The sequence below is a fragment of the Tenebrio molitor genome, chromosome 5 (assembly GCF_963966145.1).
Source record: "Tenebrio molitor chromosome 5, icTenMoli1.1, whole genome shotgun sequence".
NCBI classification, from domain to species: domain Eukaryota; kingdom Metazoa; phylum Arthropoda; class Insecta; order Coleoptera; family Tenebrionidae; genus Tenebrio; species Tenebrio molitor.
The window spans coordinates 10140928-10162495 of record NC_091050.1 but is presented as its reverse complement, the minus strand read 5'-3'; the positions used below and the strand labels follow the sequence as shown (position 1 = coordinate 10162495).

At 36.9% G+C, this 21568-nt stretch overlaps 1 protein-coding gene across 1 annotated transcript in view; it reads left to right on the top strand.

Moving 5' to 3' along the window:
• The window catches only part of Nlg2 (Neuroligin 2), a 183637-nt gene that overhangs the window by 102785 nt on the left and 59284 nt on the right, over positions 1-21568 (top strand). The window contains exon 5 of the mRNA XM_069048059.1: positions 7705-7860. Within this exon, the coding sequence (XP_068904160.1) occupies positions 7705-7860 (156 nt within the window). The remainder of the gene's footprint in view (positions 1-7704; positions 7861-21568) is intronic.

Genomic DNA, 21568 nt, shown 5'->3' with positions numbered 1-21568 from the left:
AAATAGTGAAATACAATTGACAAAAGAGGAAAACCAAAAGAAAAACAATGTATGATAAACTAACAGTTTTTTTGGAGGTCCCTGAAAGCGTAAAATGTTCGTGTTACTTTACACACTCCGTGCGGTAAAGTGACAGATAGTTTGCTTAGTATGTAAAAATCAAGATACCGTAGCTGTTCAAAATGTGTAAACATGTCAAAATTGTCAATATGCTCCACAAATTTACAAATTTAGCTTTCGTTGCTTTATTGTGCGTAAATAATGAAATATATTGCTTAATTTAGGAATAATTTATTAATCTCTTGTAAACGATAAAATCATTGTTAAATTAGGAAGTGACACGTATTTTATGGCAACAACGGCAGGCTGCGGTATTTTTATGTGATTATTTTAACTGCAGCACATTTTATGCTTAATATATCGATAATGGTGCCCGCCTGAAAATAAATTTATTGTAATGGCTGCTTCGGACAGACCGAATAAATTATCAACAATACTATTTGAATGTTGGCAACACTTCACGGAAAGTTCTAATAACAAATTTCTCTCTTGCACGTTGGGGCAAAGATCTCTGACCCTTTCCTGCGCCCTTCCAGTTCCTGCAAAATATTTTGATTCCGTGTTTAACAAAGATTTATTGCACTCCAAGTGGAGCATCAGTGAAGTCGAGAAGCAATGAATTTAGCTTTAAAACTTTTTTAATGGATTAAACCAGAACTTGCCGGCATCAATAAATTAATTTGGAATTATTTAATTATGGCGAATTTGACTAATTGGGTAAACTTTTTGATATATACACAGTACGGCGAGTTCGCCGGATTTAATCAGAAGACGCGCACATAAGCTACCAACTTTGTTGTTATTTGGCTAAAGCTCTCCCGCAAAAACAATTATTTACTTTTTGAGCCGGAACCTGGACGGGAATCGCTCCGGTTGACAAGTTTTTTCCTTTCGCGTTGTTGGGACAAGACTAACGTTGAAAAATCTCTGTTTTTGTATTCATCCCCGATTCTGCTCGGCAAAAACGTGTCCGCAGTTCACAAATGTACATTTCACGGTAAATATTTGCCGTACACCGACCAGCAACGTTTCGACGTTTTACCCACACTGCAATTTAACATAATGGCGGATTTTATTGGAGGCGATATGTCAGCTCTCGGAAAACTTCCAGTCAAACTATTGTTTGTTCGATTTAATTGGCGCTGATTGGCCATTAATTGCCGATAATAATCTGGCAAGTTCCTACATTGCCCCGGCCGGTTAAAGTCTTAAAAGTTTGCTGTATCAGCCACTCGAGACTTGTTTAAAATTCCGCGGAGTTCAACATTTCCATTCATTTTCCAGGAGAATATTGATTGAATGCAAGGATATAAGAGAAGAATAGCATAAATTTAAATACCCTCGGCATAAATGAATTCCACTTGAAAAATTTATATCACGTAATTTGGCCGCGTTCAAGAGAAATAATGTATTTTGCAGTTCCCACACATGTCCCACTTGCTCGAAATCCTTCCGTGTCGTAATGAGGCAGAATTTCTCAAAAGTCCGATTAAAATAACCCTCTGGATGTATCGCCGCTTGTAGCGAATTTTTCCGGCTTGGAGCTTTCCTGCTCTAAAAACAAACCTAGCAGGAATTCCGAGCTTTGAACTGATTTATGTGTGACCGAGTCGAGCTTCGGAACAAAGTGTCTGTTTCACTTAAATGTGCTCAGATTGAGACGCAGATTAACATGAGTTATGTCCGGGTTATGCCAGGGCCGTATTAGTTTATCGGACAGTCATTAATTGTTGACGGAAGTGCAATGACCACTTTGCATGGTAATTCCGGAGATGCATGGCGAGCTTTCGCCTGATGACGCAGCTTCCCGGATAAGCATGATGGAGAGAAAAAGTGTCATTAAACTCGCCTGCGAGATCGCCAGATACGTCCTCCGCAACCACCCCCGCGAAGAAACAAAAATAGCAGATATCTCTCGGTGCCGCCGTCGCCGCCTTTCTTCAGCCGTTACTTCTATTGTCCTCTGCGAGCCTCTGATAAGACTATTGGGGGTCACCGGAATTCTGGGCCCTTCCGGGCTTTACTGCTCCAGATAACTGTTGCAGGGCCATAATTTGTCGCAGGATCACAATAAAGCTCGCATCGGCCTTGAAATGGACTGTTACAGTCGCCGCAACTCTTTGCCGAACTTTCTCTCGGTTTTTTGCTTGTTTGCCTTTTTATTGAATAAACGGTCTATTTATCCAGCAACTTCCAGAATTATGGACTCTTTGTCTGCCGAAATCTAGGATTCCTGCGAGCTTTGACCTGAAACCGTGACAAAAGCGCAACCGTTAAAAACTTCCCCGATCGCAGCTTTGTTACAGTTCAAATTAAAGCTCGAGAGCTTAATAAATCCGGCTGGGATTCCAACTAAAAATAGTGTACAAGCTCGTTACGCGATTTTTAAGCGAGCCAAATTGTGTTCGGCGCTCGGGGATTTGGGGCGCTCTCCGGAGCCGAGTCCGGTTGTTGTGAGAGGCCCCGGATGGCTTGTCATAATCATAATTTTTCGATATAATAATCATAACGTTCGAATGGACTCTAAAGCTGACCTAATGGTCGCCGCAAGTGGCCCTCGTCCCTCCTTGAATTTTTTAACAAAGGTTCTACACCGTCATAAATTTCGTTAGGCCCTAATTAAGGCCGCTTTGTCCGTTTGAAATAACAATAATTGTTTGTGGAATTTTTTATTAACATTAATTTTTGATGCAAACCCGGAAAAACCGTACCGGCTTTTTGTTAGCCAGACATCATTAGAAACATGAAAAATCACTCGTTATTAACAAAAAGTGGACAAAAGGAAAATAAATTGTAGACGTGGACACGATTAAAGCGCAAATGGAGGGATGTGAAAACTGCCTCTTCATTTTTCATTCGGTTTATTTTAATAACTTTCATATAAAGACGAAACAAGTCATCAACATTTGTCTCTCTTAGTGGATTTTATTTGTTCTTTCGTTTTAAACATCACCATTTAGAGACTGTTTTAATCTCGTTTGAAGAATATGACGCGTTTATTGTGCTGGAGGGCTCCTCTGCACCTCGAAAACCAATTTCTAATGCCATTTAATCTATGTCCCAGTTTTAAATTAACGTGAACGTGAATATAATACAGAATTCATATCATTGCAATAGCAAAGGACCGAAACCGTTGCAGAATTCGTGAATTTCCCATATCTAACCTTCTGTTATAATCAATGAAGCTCGGTCTATTGCATGTCAACTAGCTTGCAACTACGTTACCAATATTAAGGTTTACCACAGTAACGGTTTATATTGCTAATTCCCTCCAGGTGACAGTGTTGCCAATTTCATGTAAATTAAGCTCACTTTGATGGCACAAATGAAATAACGCGAAGCTGTGAAATCTGTTCTAGTTTCTCTTCACAGGCGTAGAAAAAGTATAGTATTCTACTTGCGCGTGATGGCTATTAACCTCTCGGATGAATTACGTCACTCTCTTTCCGCTCGTGACACAAAATCAGCTTCATGAGTAATAACCATCATTACCCCCTCGTTGAATAATATAATTAATAATAAATTCTTTATTTATATTTGGGTTTACAGATAATAATGGTATTCATTAACCACGGTCGTGAGTAATGAGCCACTACTCCACGGGTTGTGACTGTAAAGTTGTTATAATACAATACAATACTCATTATGCCATAACTATGTATTTTGAAATGTCATAATTCGCGAGTCTCCATATTTCTTTTATTAGGTAATAAATAAAGTAAAAGTAAAAATAAGGAAAGACGTAATAAATGAATTCTGTAAGTAAAAATGACAAGATTTTTACATTACAGAAAAAGTATCGTATAGCCGGTAATAGCCATTATTACACACTCGTCGAATAATGTCCTATTCTTATGCGCCAATTCGGCCAATTCTGTTGCTCAAATGATTTCTCTTTTTACGTGTTTTAGAGAATTTTAGAGGACTGTTGTAACAACAATAATTTTGTCATTTTCAAATTGTACGTTAGAAGAACGAGCACTTATTTCAACAAACGTCTATTTGTTTGTTTTCGTACAATAAAATTGAAAAATGTATTATTTTTGTGAGATAAAACAATACACTGGAAAGTAGAGCTTGCAATTATTTCAGATCGCGACCTGTCTGGCACTATCTCGGGCCATTGCGGGTTAATGCAAGTTTAAAGTAGAATTTATAAGAGCAATTTTGAAAACTTTCTAGTGAAGAAAATTGCTCCGGCCGTAATTAAGGGCAAAATGAGCGCGGATCAACCGCCTAAAACTGAAAACTAACCCAAGTTTAATAAAATTAGTGGGGCCTCTATTAGCTAAAGATTAATTGTTTTAGGTTGGAGGGTCCGCTAGGTGTGCTACATCTTGCGATGGCGGAGTTAGCGCCTTATTAAATTTTATTCAGCAATCGACTTCATGAGGGTCGCTTTCATCAAATAATTCGAGCGCTGGGGAAAGAATCCTCCCGAAAAATGCAAATAACAAAATGAATCTGGAAATGTAATTTTTCTTGGAAACCCCTTAAAACTCCGCGTTAATTCCCGTTTATATCATACCGACAACAAAATGAAATCCCACGTGGGGGGCGTTTTTGCAATAATCCCAGATAATCCCTGTGCAGTCCGAAGTCATTGAGTGCGCACCTGCGTGCCGGTCCTTTGATCCTGTAATTTCGCTGCAGTTTTTCCTGATTTAATCGTGACTTCTGCCGGAACGTATTAAGCGGTTTTTGTGCGAGACACAAAGGAAACGGCCGCTCCTAAACACGAGAATATAATTCCGGCGAAATGAGCTCGTCGTCGTTCCGTCAATTTCACAAATCTCGAATAGACGGGGGACTAATACCTTGCCCGGTCGAGCTCCCATCAACGAAAATTTTGCCGAAGCGACCGAACAATCTTCGGGGTCGGGAACTCGCTGACCAAAAATGCGGGCCTCACTTGTTGAATCGGGGGCGGCGCGTATTGACCGTCTGCCCGTAAAATATATATTTTTTATAAAATCTCCCGCCGCTCCTCGAACCCTTCGACCGTATCGTTTCAAACCAGATCAAGGAACGTCTTTCGAAACGTAGCCGCCCAAAATATCGACGATCGGAGATGGAATCTCGCTCTAATATTGCTTATCAGTGGGATGTAGCGAGGCAGAATTGGACGAATTTGTCAAATAAAACCCGGACGCCGCCCCCGTTCGCACCGCCTCTAATTAAAATAATTAAATCGACGCGTTACGAGCGCACAAAGAGAATTTGTCGTGTTTGTCGTAAAACCTACATGATAATTATGTATTCAGGTGAGGTTCAGGTCAAAGGATACACATGCCGTTGCCTCAAGATGTTTACTTTAAGGAAGTCCTTGTATTTATACAGCCAGGAAGCGGATTACACTGCCAGCCAGATTTGCCGTCCCTTTTCAAACACATAACTTACACGAATCCCTAATTATATCAATTTGAACTGATCACTCAAAAGCCCACTCGAATCATGTTTCACTTTTACTCACGCGAATCAAATTTTCACGAACGAAATCATTTCGCCCCCCGAAATAAAATAAATTATTAGCGCGTGCAAAGAAGCTGCATAGCGACAATTTGATAATTTAGTAATACGACCACATTTCACCGCGGAAACTGCTGAAAAATGTAAATATAAATTCTAACCGCATCTGTGCTCCCTCCTATAAAATTCCACAATATATCTTTTTTTTTATTTGGTTATAACGCAAAACTTGTTTCGGTCCGTGGGTTGCTCTAATTGTTTTAAAAGTTGTGATTGATGCTAACGTCTTGTTGCCGGCCTCGGGGAACCCCTCAAATGTTAATTAGACCAGTTTAAGCTCGACTTAGGGTTAAGACTATCTCGTGTAATTTTATGAAGAAAATTGACACAAGAGATTTGCAAATTGAGCTTACGGTCTCTTAAAATCGAACGTTAAATTTTAAGCGGGTCAAAGGGCTGAAGGGAAATTGTTTTTGAATTATAAAACGGAGAGGTTTACGTTTAGACGATCTAAAGTAGTATTTTCTCAAAATTAATTCATAACCATTTAAATTTACTTTCCTGGAAATTAATTGATACGAATATTTTACTTTATTAGCATGCGCTATGGAATATATAAATATACAGTGCAAATGTAAAGTAAGGAATAATGGTAATTTATGCAACAAGTGCCGCAGGCGAGTGCGGAAATCCCATGAGCATACCTTCAGAGTGAAATAATGACAGGCTGCTGTATTTTTTTCATTTTCTTTAATTTGGTTTCATTATTACCTGTATTTCTAAATCATCATCTTTGATATAAATTGCACTTTTCTATTCCTCCCAGTGGCGGCGCAAAAGAATTTAAACATTTTAAATGGGACGATAGGAGTCAAATGTTATATTTTTTAAATTAATAGATTAAAATAAAAAGATGGATGATTCAATGACAGGTCAGGTCAAATCCCTGAAAGTTTGATTTTTTACAGAGTAGTTCAATGAGATTTTTTTGGTCGGCTTTCGTGAAATATTTAAAAAGTATTTTTTTCTTCAAACGTTAGTAAGATATGACATTATACAGCTGGATTGATAATACTAAAGTGCCATGGCATCTGATGAGCGGCAGATAAAGTTATTATCTCCGCTGACGAGCGGCAGATAAAGTAAACTAGCTTAATCGTTTGAAATTCCTAACTCAAATTTTAACAAATTCCTTTCTAAATCTGACATTGAAAGCTGACTTCGTTTGACAGTCGCAGCACATAAAACTTCATTTTTGCTCCTAATAACATAATATACTATTTTCTATTGTCAACCACTACTGGATTATAGGTGGATAAAACATTTCAAAAGGACGAATTCCATGTGTGGAGTGTGTAATCTATTCCTATAATCAATTTCCATTGTCAAGCTTCAGAATCTGGTCATTACTGCCAACATCTACTTATAGTATACTGTAATGACCACGTGTGTACGGAATTACCATACAAATGGTGTTGGCAAATTAGATCCTGACCGGGAGACCAGGAGCGGTCCCTAGTCCTGATGTAAAATATTCAAACACTAGAGAAACGTAGGAATAATATAAAATAGGATAATCTTTGATGAAGCCGATGAAAAAAGCATGTCCTTTTTATATTCCGGTCGTGACATCTTCCTCGCATAAAATCTAAATAAGGCAGATTCCTTGCATGACTTGCGGGCATTATCGTCTGCATTAAAAATGAATGTAGCGCTTAGTCGTCGGGATTTCTTTCTATAAATAGTGGGCGCCTAGACGTCAGTCAGGATTAATGGCGCTAATCTTAATGAAGGACTCTCGTTGCAGCGTCGCCGCTGCACCAAAAACCTCGCCGCAAATTGACAAAACGTTTCTCCGAGAAAGACAAAGCGTTTCCGGCGCAATAATTTTTTATCAGGCCGGGAAAACAAGATTTCCCGACCGGGCATACAGCTCCTCCGAGTCGTAAGTGATTATTTTCGTTGCGGCGTCACTTACAGGGCGCGTACAAGAAACCGGTGGTCGTTTAACGCTTATACTTTTTTATCAGAGGAGACGTAAGAAACGTCAAAGCTTATGGGAGAAGCTTAAATTTAACGACGGAGCAAATTGTCGTCCACGTGTAACCACTCCGGGCTTGTTAGGGAGTTTTTTGGTGGTTTCTTGCCGGACTTATTCTTCTGTTTTTGTTCCAGCCACTGGCGAAGAGGAAACCAATCCGTTGCCTTGTGTAGTTTACGTGCATGGTGAGAGCTACGAGTGGAACTCGGGCAATCCCTATGATGGGACGGTGCTCGCCTCCACCGGAAGGGTCATCGTCGTCACCATCAACTTCAGATTAGGAGTGCTAGGTGAGGGCAAGTTCCTACCATCACTCTGACCTAACTAAATTATTACCATAACATCTGGTTATGGTAGTGATACAAAAATAATTCCACTACAACAACTTTCTACAATTTTTTGATAACTACTTTTCACAGTATAAGGCAAGAAGATACTGTATATTTTGATTTACAATAGAAAAGTTTACTTAGAGACTTGTTTCAACATGTTAAAGTGAAAGATTTGGGCTTGGCGAATCAAATATTTTTATTTGAATAAAAACAGAAACACTTTTCTTAAACCATTATTATTAGTAACTTTTTGGTTTGCTGCCCAAATAATACCTAATTATTTTTTAAGGCAGGCTTTTAAAGGCACTTAAAACAATCTTATTGTACAAAAAGTTGTTTACTCAAAAAATTAAATTTTCTCTTTCATAACTCTGGATTCTTTCTTTGACTGAGTCAAACAGCGTTGTTTTTTGAATAAACGAACAGAAGATATAATGTTTGTGAAAATCAGCAAGCAGTACCGAACTTTATCATTCAACGACGTATCCAGGAATTTTAAAAAATAACTGTAAACAGTGTAAATAGTATACCTATATTTTACAGTATTGAAATAATAAACCAAAAAACAAATTAGTTAATATCCAACTACAACACAATCCACAACATTTTTTAACATTCTTTCTTATTTATTAGAGCAGGTTGTTATTATTTTGCTCCTCTGCACTCTGCTCAGTAATCAGATTAACGCAACAGCAACACCACTTGTGCAAAAGAGGATTAAAAAAGAAATTTAGTGTTTTACTCATTCCGCGTTGGGGTTTTAATAATAAATTGTTAAATTAATAGTTAAGACGCCAGACGACGTATCTTTGAAGAGCTTAAATGTTATGAGCTTACGGAGAGCTAATTGCTTGTACAGTTACTCCTTTCAGGAAATAATTTGCAATTTAGCTAGTTAAAAATTCTGGTTTAAAAGCGCAAACACAGTTACCGTAAATATTAATATGTAATATAAACAATCTCCAACGGCAGTTATAAAAATAATAAAAACACAAACTGTTTTGTTTCCTACAGAAAATATGTTTTTCAGAGATGGAAAATATTCGTATATTGTTTATCCAATTGTTGTCTACCGTCTGTTTTTTTTTTTTAATAATAACAAAAAGACAATTGAATAATACAAACATAATAAAAGCGTTTTGTATTTACATTTGAATGAATTAATGCGTTCTAAGCGTTTCATATCCTTTTCTTTGTTTAATTCATTACCTAGATAAATGGCAAAAGTTCTACTTTTCTGCCCTGTGCTAAACCATATGTTATAGCGCACATTAAGCAACAGATGTTGTCCAGTCCTAGTAGATACATTACCCAAGTACGGTTGGAATGGAGGTGATTTAAAACTTAAATACTTAAGTTTAACGCATAAAACTTTATCGCTAATTACATTAAACGATTTAGCTAAGAGCTAAAAAAAAGTAATATAACAACGAAACCTTTTCTAGAAGCTCCGGTAATGTCGTCAATAATGTTAACTAACAATGAAGCAGATTTAGAAGGTTTTCTAAAGCTGCATGAAAAAGTGAGGGTCAAATATTTGTTTCAGTGATTTTTTCGCCAATTTAGTTCGTCGGAAGTTGTCCTAATAAGACTTTTGAACTTCTAAAAGTTGAAGAGAAATTGTGTTAAAATGGTGGAATATCGCTGATCTGCAAATAAAATGTTTCTTAGTAGATTCAAGTGTGTTTAATCCAAATTCGGCAGCACGATTTAATTAAAAATACAATCAGGCTATTTCACGAGTAACAAACAGCCTGATGGAATTGAAAATGCAACCCACAATACAATTGCAAAGTAGACGTGGATTTTGTTTTTTATTTAAAAAAACATAAAATTTAGTTAGCTGTGCAGTTTCGTAAATTTTGACATAAACGTCATTCGCTGGTTAAATGAAATTGTGAAAAAACGAGAGTTTTTAGAAAAATGTTTATTGTCTGCATAAGCCAGCAACGGCAGAAGCATTTTCATTACATTCGCCATAAGTCAAAACTATGTCTGTTTTCAAATCGTCTGAATACATTTTAATCGTCGTATTTTAACTTATTCGTAAATGTCAGTTATGGCAAATAAAATTATTAGCAAAGCCATCATGGAGTCATAATTTCATTTTAAAACAATAACCACGTTAACTTTGAAAATGTATTGTGGGTTGCATTTTCAATTCCACCGAGCTCATCATCACATATTTTAAAATTTTGTTTATTACATAAAATATTTTTTGAATGCAAATAAAGTTATGTATTGTGAATTATGAGTGTTATTTAAAAACAAAGCGAGTTGTTTTTTATAGTTTTCTGATGATAACAAACTGGTCAGTAGAAATCTGCAAAGCTAAATTTAATTCACGTTTTTCTAGAACATTTCTCCATGAATCTTAATATGCCCATGCCTACCTGAGACAGCTTTTAGGTAGGTACTTTAGAAAAAACCCAAACGAGAGCAGGGAAAATATTTAATACACAGAGCAAAATAATCAACATCGTTGATTACCTGAGAAAAGTTTTCGTCGATGACAGATCTTAAAATATTAGAAGTATTAGAACAAATCATCAGACAATCTTTTTTCCAATTACTGACATCGACACAAAATATTATAACTAAATTGACAGTTTAGTTTTATGATCATAATAGTTATTTTTATATTAAGTGCGCGAAGAGAGTGTTTTTTGTGCATGAAAAGGTCTTTTACGCCGAGACGAAGGTCGAGGCAGTATAAGCCTTTGAATGCACAAAAACATCTTCGCGCACGAAATATAAACAATATTTTTTCTATAATTGATTCAAAAAATTGAAATTAAAAATTCAAATTTTTGAAGGAACTCTGAAGTTTCAATGCAGTGACCATGTTGCTAGGTAACTAATAAAAAACAGTGCGTGAAATGAAAAACAGAAATAGTCGTATGCGTGAAATTGCATTTCACACATTGTTTTGTATGGTCTCTATGGTTTCGATCTTACTAACAATGTAAAAAAAAATACACGTCAGAAAATGACCCACTTCAGGCACAGATAACTATGCGTGAATTTCAATTTTTTTGAATCAATTATAGAAAAATAAAATTCTTGTACATTTTATTCTCCTTTTGGTAAATGTATCGCATTTGGCAAATAGATTTTGTTATAATGTCTGTTTACAAATAAGACACATATCCCACAAAAGCGGAAATCGAGTTTGGTTGTATTTCTTTAGAATTTGCGCCGACAAACCGGAGTCAAACTAGATTCCACTATTACAAGCGAACTTGTGTAAAGCTCACTCGACCTTTCACAACTAACAAGAGTCCGAAACAAGCTCAATTTCCGCTCCTCTGAGATGATGACACACTGAAGCGAGGAAAATTGTGTACTCTCGAGTAACAGTCATTTCAAAAAGCTTCAAGTAACGAGTCACACACTCATCATCTCTTTATTAAATGCAAACAAAGTGTGACCCTCTCGGTTTTTAAGATTACAGCGCTTCCGCCCCCTCGATTAATCCTGTATTTGAGCGACAGCCATCAGGGGCCTCTGTAGTTTTCATTTAGCCAACCTCGTTAAACTAGTTACGATTATTGCCTAAATCCTGGTTTAAGTTCCGGAAGGGCGGTCTTGGAAGGCGGCTATAAATTACCGAGGTGTTATCAAGGAGGCATACGCTGTAGCTGTAGGTGTATGACAGTAACAAGATTATTGCAGCAGGTGGGAATTGTTCCAAAGGACTTAATCAGACCTTGCCGCCATTCGAGAGATAATTGTCAAGTCGTAGCCAGATAGCGTCGCTTCTAATAGATGACACGTGTGAAATTAATTCCTGCAAAGCCGCTAGGCACCGGCGAAATTGCACCAAACTGGCCAAAATGAAAGCTCCACGCGCAATTTGTGCACGTCATAATTGCGGATATGCAACACGTAATACAGCCAAGGCACCATTTGCATGCACACACGTTCTGGCCTCGACGGAGCGCTTCTTCACCCAACAGACATTAGCTTATCTTTACGACGGCGTAGACCATCTCCGGTGTCTTTTAGCCAAACTTGGAACTATTTTAATACGCTACAAGATAACACAGCGAACTTTCGATTCCGCGTTTTAATTACTCGGTTGTGGTTGATGAGGATGATGTTACCCACCTGCTGTTTTACGATAGCAATTTTATGTATAACGATGCCGCTCATCACGCTTGCGGTGCAGACAGGGTTTGTTGTTAATTTATAAAACACGCTCATCGTCACTGCTAACTGTTTTCGTCATTACTCTTCGAAAGGGAATTACTGCTGCTGCAGCATCAATTTCATCTTACGCAACATTGTTAACAAATACTGAAGGGTTGTTAATTGAAGTTACGTGGGAGGCTGCGCTCGAGGTGATCGTGGAGCTTTGGGGGTTATCTTGATCGCTCCGAATACGCTTTTTAATATGTTGGCTCAGGTAATACGAAGAGATGATCTCGGTCAACGTTGTTTCACTGACCAGGTCCGGTTACTGGGTTGGGGTTTAAAATTTTACGTTTCGCAAGAACGCTTGGCACAGACAAATCACCCTCATTAATTTTATGGAGGAAGTATTTGAGGGGGAAGTTAGCGGTCTTCGCCAAACGTGCCAATTATGGAAGAAACTAAAATAAACAAGTCGGGAATATTTTTGGTTAAAGCAAACATTTTGTATTGTTGAATTACTCTTTAACCAAATTTCGTTATTTTGTTTTCAAAACAATATTTGTTCATGGATAAGTTATCTTCTTTTCTGAATCAACATACTCAATTGTTATCATTTAATTTAACTCAATCAAGAGTATTAAAGGCGAGGGTAAATTCAGAAATCGTGTAAAATTCCTTCTTCGACTCTCGTGCAATTAAAAATGCAACCCACAATACATTTGGAACGTAAAACTGGACATGGACGCGATAAACATCCAGCTTTATCTTCCAAATGTATTGTGGGTTGCATTTTCAATTCCGTCGGGCGTGAAATACCCTGTATATTCTGAGTATGTCAACCGCTACCAGATAACAAAAGGAAAAAGACAGCTCTTTTGATCTTTTCGTAGTAACACATTTTTTCCTGAAGAAGTTGGTAATTTTGGACATACATAAAACAAGATGTCCTGGTGTTTAACACGCTACATATGAAATATGCACCCTCCGGTGCAGTTGATTTTTTAAGAGTCGCAATCTTGGATTCATCTCTGTAAAATTTAAATCATCCCTGTTGGTAAGTGGAAACTTTTGGGAGATTTATCATTGGCTTAAAATTATTTCAGGCGCGTTCAGGATAACCCTCTCGTCGTAAATACTCACCCCGGCCGTAATTTACGTGTTGAGTAAGTTTTTTCGTTGTTGTTTTAACCAACTTAACGTCATCTGCACGACTCGCATAATTCTTCTTCGCTTCGCAAAAAAATAAACGTGAATATTCTGCGAAATAATTCAGGCCGATATTTTTGTTATTAAGGAAAGGGGCGGTGTTTGTCGAGGCGAGAGAATCCCGTTTTTAATTATTTAACCCCGACAATTTTTTGTCGGGGTACGTGCCTGGCCTACGGAATTTATCAAGCGCTTTGTAAACAAAGGGAAATTTTTAAGTATTTGCAGGCGCCGTAATATTCTCGACTGTTGAAGATTGTATCGCCTTTATTAGGGTCGACAAAGCATACCTTCGACTTATCGGTCTTCCGCACCACATGTTACCAATATGGAGTAAACAAGGAGCCCAACTGTGTTGCTACACATCGCTGGGGCGCGGATTAAGACGTTCAACCCGGCGCGCTCTTTCAAACCCGGAAGGAAGAGATAACTTTTAATTGTGTAGACGGTACTTTCAATCAAATTTTCTGCACTGAAGAATACGTGTTGTGCACTGAATTTGAGCAATTACCATTACTCTGCAACGAGTGAACTTCAAACCTGCTTAGCCGAATTGATTTGGCAGTGGTGGGTCGTCAGCGCCATTGTTAAAAATTCTAAAGTCGAAAAGCAACTCCACTCTCAACATTTTACAATTTCTCTTGCAGTGTTTCATCAGTGTGCAGTCCTACGAGACGCCTCTGGCCTGCATTCGCTGCCAGCTGGATTTTAATTATTCCGGATAGCTCACCAAACAAAGATTTGCCCGGAGTCGTAATGATCACATTATCATTTTATCCGAATCCAGGCCATTGCGTTTTTGTCTCTTTCCGCATGATCTGCACATTAAGCAGTATTTTTCAATTAGTTTTTTCCCGATATGTAATATTTTCCGGGCTGAATGCGGCTTTTACATAACGCTAATAAAATTTCGTCCGAACGCTAAAATGTCGCATTTCACAAAAAAAAGGGTTTTGACAGTCACCTTTAATTATCTCGTGACACGTGATTTCTGGTTTGGTTCGAATAATTACTGCTTTGTGAGTTTTCACCGAATATTGGCACTTTTAATTTATTTATTGTTGACGAGTATCGAATTTTATGACGTTTTATTTTTAAACCGTGGCACAGCTTTGTATTCAAATAACTGATATTTTTACGTTTATAGAAGTGAATGTGGGATCCTAGTAGGCGTTGAAAGTTTGCCGACTCTTTCACCAGAAATCGAATAATGTTAGTATGATCTACGATATGCAACCCACAAAACAAAAAAAATTATCACGAGCGTAATTACAGAAGTTATTATAACTTCGCCACCGCTGATACCTTGCTTAAATTAGTCGCAATAAAAGTCGGAACACAACTGCAACTTTTATGTTTGTGTTTGCGTTTTAATTACGTCACATAACTCGCGAAGTGAAAATATTAGCACGAAATCTGCAACCAGACAGATTATTTAAATCACCGTCACTATTTGGCCGCGTCCTCTTGCATAATTTACATTTTTGCAGCAACGCAAGTGTCGCTCGCCGTCGTTAATTCCGACATAAATTTTTCAAATTAACGGTATTAAAGGGAGGCTGCGATGACGTGTAGAGGCGAAGTTTTCCTTGCGAGCTTTCACACCTCGGTCGAATTTGTGAAATATAAATGGCAAGTCGATGAAAAACAATCCCGCAAGGTGGAAGCGAGACGGATAGCAAAACTAGAAGTTTTTCGTCGGCTTTTGGCAGCTCGTCTGTCTCTCATTTCACAAATGGGATAATAAATTACTGATGAGATTTCCATTGATTCTGCTTGATTAAACTGAGAAGTCGGCGGAGCTGGATCAATGGCGACTTTTCCCGTTCAATTAATGCAAGTGGGGTGGGTCGATATTTGTGCAGTATCGACACCTGGGCCTCGATAAATTTTCATCTGAGTGCTTGGCGCGGGGAGCTTTCGCTGACTTCGGTACCCACATGAAAAGCGCTTTTTACCATGCTTTCAGTCACTTTGCCTTTCCTTTTAAATAAACAAGTTTCGGCTTGCTCTCTACACGCTACACATAGGGCTTTGTGATTTTAAAATATCCAAATTAGATGAAGAGGCTTTCCGAAGTCTCTGTGCTCTCTGTGATGCATCAGATGAATAAAAATCCGGTGCGGTCTCTTCTGAGTAATCGATCTGGGCCCATCAGGGGATTAACTTGTAAAGTTTAATTAACCCCGATCACGGTCCTGCAACGTTTCTTCGGAAAACGACCGACACGTACGTCACAAATTCGCGCGCTTCTCCTCTGTGAATAATGAGCAAATATTTTTGATAAGTATTGTTGTTCGAGACGAGCACAATGGAATTTTCGTGAAACACTCGCGTTTCCTTACAAACATATTCCATTATTCCATTATCTTACCTGTCAACAAGCCGAATAAAACAAGAGGTATTTATGGCATTTCCGAAGCGTAAGAAACTTCTACTATTCATTTCACGTAGCTTACGTTCTGCAATGAAAGCAGCTGTATGATACGTCAGGTTTCAAAATGCCGTTTGCTTATAAATCTACATTACAGAAGGAGACAACTGATATATTGAAGGTTTATAAAACGCGACCGAGCACCGGAGCCATGAATATCGTGGAACACACACCACCCGGAATTTATTCGCTTTGTTGGAGGTTAAAGATTTAGGATGTCGCGCCCTAATCCGGAACAAATTTGTCCTGGCTGGAGCAGAAAAATATGACGATTCTCTCTAATTGCGCTCGGGGATCTGGGTGGGTCGGGGACTTTAATACTTCGTGGACCCATTGGGTTGGTAGAATTTGATCCCAGGACCACCTCGCAGGTATGATTGGAATTCATGCATCAAACAGTTCCAGTTTTAGACCCTGTCGCCGCAACCGCTGAGCTGTCGCCACAGACAGCGTAACTTAATTAGAATTAATTCAAGAAGGGAGCGTCTAGTTTGTGCAAAACTCATACATTTTGTATTAATTAAAATCTGTAAGGAGCACATAATGGAATTTAAGTCATCATGAGTAGGTTTCTTGGCTTTCGAATCGGGGATGTTTATCTTGCAGGATGAATTGTTGGGGGAATTTAATTGCAACACACTTATTCCTGCGTTCAAATTAAAACCGTTTATAACTGTTTTCCATACATTACAAGGTTCCAGTTCTGCTTTAGTCTAGCGGTGGAATCCTACCATTTCACAACAGTTGGAAACTGGAAATTGGCTCGACATTTTCTACTGCAATCAATCGGTTTATAGAGTTTCAGGATGTAACAGAATATTTGTTAAAGTGGTGCCAACATTCATCACATGACAGTCAATATCGTAATATTAAAATTCAAGCGTTCTGACAGATCTTAATCCTTTCAAAATTAAAATCAAATGTAAAGCTGGATGTGGACACGGTAAATATCCAGCTTTACCTTCCAAATGTATTGTGGGTTGCATTTTCAATTCCGTTGGGCTCATTTTATTTATTATTCCTGAATCACTTTGTAGTTTCCATATTATTGGAATTTAATAAGTATACCTGATAAAAGGAATTAAACCAAGGCTTTTTAATAAGATAGTACCTACTTGTTATACAAATACGAGTACCATCGATACCTTTAGGATCATTCAAATAAACGTATATTTTTTTTAGAATATCCCTGCTGCATGAATTTCTCCGATACCACGAATCCTTTTGTTGTTAAAATAAGCACGAGTCGCAGATGAATTATTTATTTCGGAGTCCTAACAAAATCATGAGAAAAATTTACAAAAGGCAATTTATATGCACTTGGGAGTCTGTCTATTTTTCTTTGAAATTGGTTCACGACGACTTCTACAAAAATGCACCCATTTGATTTTTGTTTCTACAAAGTGTTCGCTTCCGTAAGGGTTGCCAGGCTTGTTGTTTTTGTTGGATCTTTGAAATTTCCGCGGTTTTATGCAATTCTTATTTTCCCAATAACTTCATCAAAAAAGTACAATTATTTTGATAAGCTCCAAGGCGTATTAATTTTCATGCAAGTCGGATTGGCTGTTTTGAAAATATTAACAACTTTTTCTATATCAGATATCTAGAGAGTATTTTACGAGTGATAATGAGCCCCAGGGAATAGAAAATGCAACCCACAATACATTTGCGAAACAAACCTGGATATGGTCGGGGGAAATATCCAGGTTTGCGTTGCAAATGTATTGTGGGTTGCATTTTCTATTCCGTCGGGGTCATTATCACTCGTGAAATACCCTGCATAAATCTAGTAGAGTGCAGTGTGTCGTCACAAATTCTGTTTGTTTTTTTTTTTTTTTTTTTGTTGCTTATGAATCCTTCTAGATATTAACACTGTCATCTAGTTTAGTTTCCAATTTGCCATTAAATGTGTTTTTAAATCATTCTGTCTTCTATTTTATTAAAAATATTGAAACTACTAATTCAAATCTGGTGGATGCGCCGGGTCAGAATATAAACTACCTATATATCTATTATTTTTGTGTATATCCACTGTAGGACATATGTACATATAATTTAGCGTTATTGTACATAGATGTTAATTATTAATAACAAATGGGTTTACAATAATGTGAATTAATATTTTAATCCAAATAAAATGTACAAAGAGACAGACTTCCATAGTAAATTGGAATGATTCATAGCAAAATACACAGTTTTTATCACATATTATATCCCAAGTGCAAAATTTTTTATCGGAAATTTTTTTGCTAATGAACGAAAACATCCATAAATGAGGTCAGAGGACCAATTATTATCAAATAAGAGCACGAGACGAAGTCGAGGGCTTTTATTTGATAATAATTGGTCTTCTGACCGAATAATTTATGGATGATTGAGTTCATTAGCAAAAAAATGCCGATATTAAAATTTTGCACGAGGGGTATACGGCTGATTATTTCCTGAATAGAATGAAAACAAACGCATTATTTCCAATCCTTTTTATTCAAAATAATTAAAAAAAAAATCAGGTAGCGACATTTTTTATCAGATTATTGCACATGTGTATTTAAGAGAAATTTTATCGGGTTATTTTTTGTTTTCTCGTTTTGATCGGTCAATATTTGTCACGCAATGGGTTGCTAAACACATAAAGGAAATAATCAAGTTAATATTTCCTAATAAAACTATTATTAACATTAACACCGCATTCAGAAAGTTTTTTGAATTTGTTTTTCATCCAACACCTATGAAAATAATGTTTTTCATAATCCCTCATCATTTTCACGTAAAATAATTCTGAATTTACAAATGCATATTCTTGTGCAAATATTTTATGCACCTTTATCTCCCCACTGTCGGAAAAAAAATTGGCAGTGTGAATAAATTCAAGTGTTTTGGGGATTCGCCGGTTGTGTATTCTCTCATATATTTACAATTTCCTTGAGCCTTAAATGCAGGGCACTTATAACTCTATTTACCCTCTACTTTATCGACTGAATAAAATACAGTTTGTTGTAAGACTCCGTGTCGTTTTACCGAGCAACAGAAATCCCCTGAAAATACATTTTCAAACGTAGAGAGCACTCTTCTCAAGTTAAACATTTAAATTTGATAACTGCATTTACGGAATCTTAAGTAGTCTTAGCGGAATTTAATGAAACTGTAATTCAGTTCTTATGCGCTATCGAAGCCGACTCATCCTTGGCCAATTTCATTAAAAATAACTTAACACTGCACGTATTGACAGAAGTGTCAGGAGCAGTTCCGTTACAATCGAATCCGGCGAGACACCCACGGCCAAATAAGGAAGAAGCAGCTTGATTGATGTCGGGGAAAAAATTATGACTTTATTGTTTGAAAACGCTTCTATTATCGATTCGTCGAGCCATTGTGTTCCGGGTTTATTTTGTTGGCGAGATAGCCTTAGGTACATTATTGTAAGTAAACCGCTCCGGTCCCTCCCCCGGATTACTGTATTTCAGCGACAAGCTCCCAGATTTGGCGAAAAACTCGCCACAAATATTTTTTACAACTGATCAACGATGCGCTATGTATATAATGTGTATCTTTTGTTGGGGGCTTCTCCAGGGGGTGACTTCTATCCAGCTTTGATTTCGGAGCAGGGATGTTTTACGTCACGATAATATTGAAAAGCCAACATTGATACTATTCTCACGTCTGCAGTCTATTGGCTGTATTCGGCTCGGTTCCTCATTTTTTTCTAAAATATTTTTATCCAATAAAGAACGCGCCTCAGATGTTTGTTGTGCTTGTTCATTTTTAAGACGCCGTGAGGGTGGGAATAAAGATGTCAGGCCGAATCTCTGATGTAGATCGCGTCTTTGGCCCACCGAGCTCGTCCAACACCCTTTAGGGCTACTCTTATGACAAAGGCTGTAAAATTTGCTCTTCGTTTCTGTCGAATTATTATACTATACGTTAATAGTGAACGCGTCGTTAAAACACAATAAATGGTATTCTGCAGAGTGATTATAAATCTTTCTAACATTGTAATTGGCAATTTTTAGATTCATAGCAAGTTAAAATGTAAATTTGTCCTTTGACTTTTCAAAATGTTCTGAGTGAGTTAAGACAGCAAGAGTCTGTATCCATAGTTACTTCACTTTCGCTCATCGTTTTTCGCTTACTGTCTTTCACTCACTGGTTTTCATTCTTCGCAAATTCACTCCACAACGTGCACACAACCACTTTATTGACATCACATTATTTTGTATTTTATTTTTTTTTCCAACGTCAAGTCTGAAAATGACATTTCCATCACTCAATTTAGAGATGAAAGTAGGCGTTTGCATCACATGTGAGGAAAGTAAATCACTTCCCTCACTAGTGGGGAAAGTAAAAAAAAAATTTGATCCCCATTTAGGTACTTACTTTGAAATAACGTTCATACATACATATACATTTGTAAGAATTCTTTATTAACAATTAGCACATACAAAGATACTTAACTTTTTTATCAGTATTATAGAAATTAAATGTACAATTTTTTACACGAATTAAAACTCCAAATGTTCCTGATTTTTTTTCTTCTAAATAACGTGTCGGTACAGAGCTTGACGTTGACGCCAAACTAGCACTTCTTACTACTTGTCTCCATCTCAGTAACGGATTGTATTCCTTTCCGTAGCGTGCTCGAGATTTTATAGGTAATAATTCCTCGTCCTCGTCTGACAACACTGGATTGTGCAATATTTGAATATTTAGAATATCAAGTATTTAAATGACAATTTAATGATTTAGAAGAACTATAACAATACATTTCACATTGTTTCAGAAGTATTAGTTAAATAATGCTGTGTGTAATAAAATTTGGGGTATAATGATTTTTTGTACTCATAGCCTTGAAAGCAACGCTTCCAACATCCAACGCTCGCTCCGAAACGAGTGCTTCCCGGTCGACTCGAATGTAAAAATTGCAAAAAACACTGGCCCTTTGAGGCATTCAAAAAAAAATCTGTCTTGATAATAATAAAATTTAGTTCATAAAATACAACTTCCCTGGGTTTTCCTCCATTAAAAAATTACGGAAAGATTTATAATCGTTGAAAATTGTTCCTACAAAATTCACAAATTATTGCAAAAATTGAAATATCCAGTGAAGCAATTGTTTCCAATAACCAAAGATCACTGCCTACTTGGTTTTATGTTCGTTTATGTTTAATGTATTAAAACAAAAAAAATTAATTTAATTTTCGTACAAAAAATATTGTACGAACCACTTGCATGAAGACATCTTCCGTTCATTCGCGCATTAATTAAAGGCACTCACTCCTTCGTCGCTCGTGCTTTAAAAAATCCGCTCATGCGGGAACATCGTTTTCCCGCACTTGGTTCGTAAATAACTATTTTCAGTGAACATAGATATTAATTATTATTATTATGTAACAAATCAACTGAACTTGTTATGATTTGATTTAAATTATTTTTTATATTAATTTTTTAAACTTAAAAGCCCCTTGTTTTAGGCAACCAAGTAATCACATACACCATTCTCATTGGTAGCAAATTTCTACAGCAGCAATATTAGAAACATTTGTAATAATTCAGTAAGCTTTTCACTAAAAACATTTATGCATTTATGTTCTAATTTCAATATGTATATTTTATTTTTGTCCGGTTATAAATTTTTTTTCTTTTTCAGCTTCCTTGAACGATAATGCCTTTTTTTTGTCTTTTGTCTGCGTATTTAAATTGTAATTACTCTTGATAGTTTTTTTTTTTCAGTTTCCAGAATGGATTTAATATGTGACTAACAACAATTTTATCTTGACTTAATAATTAAGATGCACTTAATGCAACATCATTATGATTTTATTTCTCCTATATTTTTGCATGATTAACATTTCTTGTGCGAGCTGAACCTTCATTAACCGCACATAACTTCCC